The sequence below is a fragment of the Engraulis encrasicolus genome, chromosome 15 (genome assembly GCF_034702125.1).
Source record: "Engraulis encrasicolus isolate BLACKSEA-1 chromosome 15, IST_EnEncr_1.0, whole genome shotgun sequence".
Taxonomy (NCBI): Eukaryota; Metazoa; Chordata; class Actinopteri; order Clupeiformes; family Engraulidae; genus Engraulis; species Engraulis encrasicolus.
Window position 1 is genome coordinate 53680498 of NC_085871.1, and position 5447 is coordinate 53685944.

At 49.9% G+C, this 5447-nt stretch overlaps 1 protein-coding gene across 1 annotated transcript in view; it reads left to right on the forward strand.

Annotated features, from left to right (window-relative positions):
• zgc:194209 (uncharacterized protein LOC570908 homolog) overlaps positions 1–5161 on the forward strand; it is an 18693-nt gene extending 13532 nt beyond the window's left edge. Inside the window, exons 7-9 of the mRNA XM_063218089.1 lie at positions 1–76; positions 3582–3780; positions 4955–5161. The exon at positions 1–76 is cut by the window's left edge and continues 85 nt beyond it. Coding sequence (XP_063074159.1) covers positions 1–76; positions 3582–3780; positions 4955–5161 — 482 coding nt within the window. The remainder of the gene's footprint in view (positions 77–3581; positions 3781–4954) is intronic.
• Positions 5162–5447: the final 286 nt, after the last annotated feature.

Below are 5447 nucleotides of genomic sequence, written 5' to 3' on the forward strand. Positions count from 1 at the left end.
TGCCAAACGGTATCGCACTGTCACCTGACGAGAGCTTTATTATGGTGGCAGAAACCAGCATAGGACGCATACTCAGGTAACACACACACACACACACACACACACACACACACACACACACACACACACACACACACACACACACACACACACACACACACACACACACACCCTGTCTCCTGACGAGAGCTTTATTATGGTGGCAGAAACCAGCATAGGACGCATACTCAGGTACACACACACACACACACACACACACACACACACACACACACCCTGTCTCCTGACGAGAGCTTTATTATGCTCGCAGAAACCAGCATAGGACGCATACTCAGGTACACACACACACACACACACACACACACACACACACACACACACACACACACACACACACACACACACACACACCCTGTCTCCTGACGAGAGCTTTACAGTCCCACCAGGAAATCGCGGGCATTTTCTCAAAAAATCGCGGTCGGAATTGCCAGATGGTGCACGAGGATTTCCAGAAAATCGCGCTAAAAGTTGCGGAGCTTCTTACTGTGTTGTTGCGATTTTGTTGCGGCATGAAGCGAAAGGTGCGATTTTTGTTGCGATTTTTAATGTGTTTCCCCACGCTTGAAAGTAAAGGACACTGTCACATTCCAGTCCTCTGGTGTTTTTATATTATTTTCAGTGGTCATTTTGGTATTCTATTTTTGAGGTAGGCTTGGTTAGGTAGACCACAACAACCGAACCACAGGACTTAACTTAACCTATTATTTTATATCATGGCATTCTCCAAAGACTATGGCTATTTAATCCGTTTTGCTTTCCCTGTCCTTTATGAACGCACTTGCGTTGAGCCCCCGAAGGCTGTTAGGCCTATGTTCCGCTCCTATGCTTGTGAGACGGTCACTTTCCCAAGGTGAAGTGTTCCAGCCTTGCGAGTAACGCGCAATTTCCCCATCGCGGGCTTAACGTTATGGTGCATATCTGGCGAGGTTATATGCCCTGCTTTTAAGTTTGCCCCATAGGATGTTTCCATAGGCTATGGCCTGATATGCAGGACTGATATGCACCCCTCAACACAACGCGCTTAAAATGCATGTGAAGCTCGCGCTTCTCAGTCTAGAAAGAGTAGTCTATCGGTAACATTCTTTGCATTGACCACCATCGGTTGAGTTTTACAATCAATACAAAAAGACACGTTTATAGCCTACATGGTTTTGTCATCCAGCATGCAATCGAAAATAGACGAGTGGCTACTTCATCCCCAAACCTTAGTTAGTCCATTAGCAGAGAACTGTTGGTCTTGCATTAATCAAAGGAGCTCTACTGAGCGGTTGCCTACTTCATGCTGGTGAATGGTTCGAAAGGAAAATAATTTATGTTCATGTCTGTTCAGGACAGTCTTGCAAAGAGACAACGACTATGTCGAATAATTGGTCAAGGAGCGAGATGAGGAATACTTCAGGGCTATTGGAAAAAAAATAATAAACTAAAGCGCAAGCACTGCTGCCCGCGTCGCTTGCGCAGGCTATAAACAATCTATGCGCCCCGAACATCACTGCTTGTTGTTCGATGACTTGAAACATTTATAGGACATCAGGGCTATCTTATTGATTCCTGGAATACCGCCTCAGCCAGCTGAAAGCAGAGTAGCAGCGTCCCATGTGTCAAATGGTAAGATAATGCCATTCCTGTCTTCATTTAACGTTTTAAAACTCAGCCTTCCCTTGACACACTCATGTCGGCTACATCATATCAGTTCAAACGCAATCTTTAATGCAGCCTATCGTGAAGTTTAAATGTTATGCGAGGTAGAGCAAAGGTGTCCGTTGCATCTCGGCTATTGAGGTATTCGCTTTCGCTATCGTTGTCACTTTTGCATACTAAAATGCAATTTAACTCCATTATTTAAAAACTATTGGCTATAGGCCTACAATTCTGTGAAAGTAGTCATCTTTCCATGGGAATAGCAAAGTCCAACACGCACGCTTATTTCTCTCCTTCGATTGACAATCCACAAGCTCCAGCAAGGGGAGGGAAAAACAGCGCTGTCCATGCGCTTCCTAACAGGTGGCGACCCCACCACTAGTCTCACAGCCACCCTTAATGCCTTAGGCCTAGGCCTATTTGTTTCAGCAAACCATGTTCTTTCACAAGGACCATTCCCAGATAGTAACACGTTCATGGCAACACGTTACATGTTTATGGCAACACGTTACGGCAACATGTTTAGCGCAACACGTTACGGACATGGATTGGTTCAAAGTTGCGGGAAATCGCGGTGATTGGTTAAAGTTGCGCTCTCGTGCAGAATTCGCGGGAATCCATTGAAGTTGCGAAAAACGCCGCGATCGCAACATCGCGATTTCCTGGAGGGACTGGCTTTATTATGCTCGCAGAAACCAGCATAGGACGCATACTCAGGTACACACACACACACACACACACACACACACACACACACACACACACACCCTGTCTCCTGACGAGAGCTTTATTATGCTCGCAGAAACCAGCATAGGACGCATACTCAGGTACACACACACACACACACACACACACACACACACACACACACACACACACACACACACACACACACACACACACACACACACACACACACACACACTCTGTCTCCTGACGAGAGCTTTATTATGTTGGCAGAAACCAGCATAGGACGCATACTCAGGTAATACACACACACACACACACACACACACACACACACACACACACACACACACACACCCTGTCTCCTGACGAGAGCTGTGTGTGTGTGTGTGTGTGTGTGTGTGTGTGTGTGTGTGTGTGTGTGTGTGCGTCTGCATGTGTGTGTGTGCGCGTCCGCGTGTGTGTGCGTGCGTGTGTCCGCGTGTGTGTGTGTATGCGGCCCTCAGGTACTGGCTGTCTGGTCCTGCGGCGGATATTGACAGGTGTGTGTGTGCGTGTGTGTGTGTGTGTTTGCGTCCCTCAGGTTCTGGCTGTCTGGTCCTGCGGCGGATATTGACAGGTCTGTGTGTGCGTGTGTGTGTGTGTGTGTGCGTCCCTCAGGTACTGGCTGTCTGGTCCTGCGGCGGATATTGACAGGTCTGTGTGTGCGTGTGTATGTGTGTGTGTGCGTCCCTCAGGTACTGGCTGTCTGGTCCTGCGGCGGATATTGACAGGTCTGTGTGTGCGTGTGTGTGTGTGTGTATGCGGCCCTCAGGTACTGGCTGTCTGGTCCTGCGGCGGATATTGACAGGTCTGTGTGTGCGTGTGTGTGTGTGTGTGTGCGGCCCTCAGGTACTGGCTGTCTGGTCCTGCGGCGGATATTGACAGGTCTGTGTGTGCGTGTGTGCGTGTGTGTTTGCGTCCCTCAGGTACTGGCTGTCTGGTCCTGCGGCGGATATTGACAGGTCTGTGTGTGCGTGTGTGTGTGTGTGTGTGCGTCCCTCAGGTACTGGCTGTCTGGTCCTGCGGCGGATATTGACAGGTCTGTGTGTGTGCGTGTGTGTGTGCGTCCCTCAGGTACTGGCTGTCTGGTCCTGCGGCGGATATTGACAGGTCTGTGTGTGCGTGTGTATGTGTGTGTGTGCGCCCCTCAGGTACTGGCTGTCTGGTCCTGCGGCCGGCTCCAGCGAGCTCCTGCAGAGCAACATGATTGGTTACCCGGACAACATCCGGCTCAGCTCCCGCGGCACATACCTGGTGGGCATCACCACGACCCGCTTCCCAGGGCGCCTCCTGCCCCCCTTTCTAGACATGCTGGGACCCTATCCTGCAGTTAAGAGGGCCATGACCAAGGTAATGTACCCTCTACTTACAATACATTTTATATATTATATACCACATTAGACACCCATACTCCTCCTGCCCTCCTTTCTGGACATTTTGGGACCTATCCTGCAGTTAAGAGGGCCATGACCAATGTAATGTACCCATCACCACCCCCCGCTTCCCAGGGCAACTCCTATGAAAACAGCATTACTCATTAGACTCCCATACTCCTCCTGCCCCCCATCCTGGACATGCTCGGACCCCATCCTGCTGTCAAGAGGGCCATGACTAAGGTAATGTACTTTAGATACCCAAACATACCAACATTACTCATTAGACCCCCCCATACTCCTCCTACCACTGTTTCTGGACATGCTGTGACCATATCCTGCAGTTGAACTCTTCATGACCAAGGTAATATACATATACTGTCGACCACTTTAGATACCCACATATACCCCATACTCCTCCTGCCCCCCTTCTAGACATACTGGGACCATATCCTGTTCTTAAGACGTTCATGACCAAGGTAAACACACTTATAATACCTCATAACACTTATAATACCACATTAGACCCCCCATACTCCTCCTGCCCCCGTTTCTGGACATGCTGGGACCTTATCGTGCAGTCAAACGCTTCATGACCAAGTACAGTATATGTCTATAACATACCAACACATACCCACTATACACCCTATATGCCTCCTGCCACTGTTCCGCTGTCAAACGCTTCATGACCAAGGTAATATACCCATATGTCCATAACACACCAACACATACCCAGTATACACCCATATACCTCCTGTCCCCCCTGGGACCATACCCTGCAGTCAAACGCTTCATGTCCAAGGTAAACACACTTATAATACACATAATATGGCCCTTAATATTCCTAGCACCCCCAAGCGTATGGTCGTGGTCCAGAGGGCTCACACACGCACTAATCTCCTTCTCTCTTCCTCTCTCTCTCTTTCGCCCTCTCTACCCTCTCTCTCTCTCTCCTTCTCCCTCTTCGTCCTCTCTCCCCCCCCCTTCACTCTGTCACCTCCCTCCTCCCCTCCTCTCCTTTTCTCCCCCTTCTCTCCCCCTCTCTCTCCCCCCTCCCCGCCCCACCTCTCTCTCCCTCTCTTCATACCCCCCCCCTCTCTCCCCCTCTTCCACCTTCTCTCTCTCTCTCTCTCTCTCTCTCTCTCCCATAGCTGGTTCCTCTGAGCTGGTATAACTCCCTGCTGCCCCGGTACGGCCTGGTTCTGGAGCTGGGTGCGGACGGCTCGGTTCTGGACAGCCTTCACGACCCCAACGGCAGTCTGACCTGGGCTGTCAGCGACGTCTTCCAGCACGCGGGCCGGACCTACCTGGGGAACACGGACCTGCCATTCCTACCGGTTCTGGAACACTGGAGCTAACGGACAACACGTGTGTGTGCGTGCGTTTGTGTGTGTGTGTGTGTGTGTGTGTGTGTGTGTGTGTGTGTGTGTGTGTGTGTGTGTGTGTGTGTGTATGTGTGTGTATGTGTGTGTGTGTGTGTTTGTACTGTATGTCTTAAATTAGAAGAGTTTGAGGACTGGACCTAGTGTGTGTGTGTGTGTGTGTGCATGCACGCATGAGTTTGTGTGTGTGTCTGGTTGGGCCAGGCTACTAATGATGAATGTGGATTTAAAAAGGCAGCTGTGTGTGTGTATTTGTGTGTGT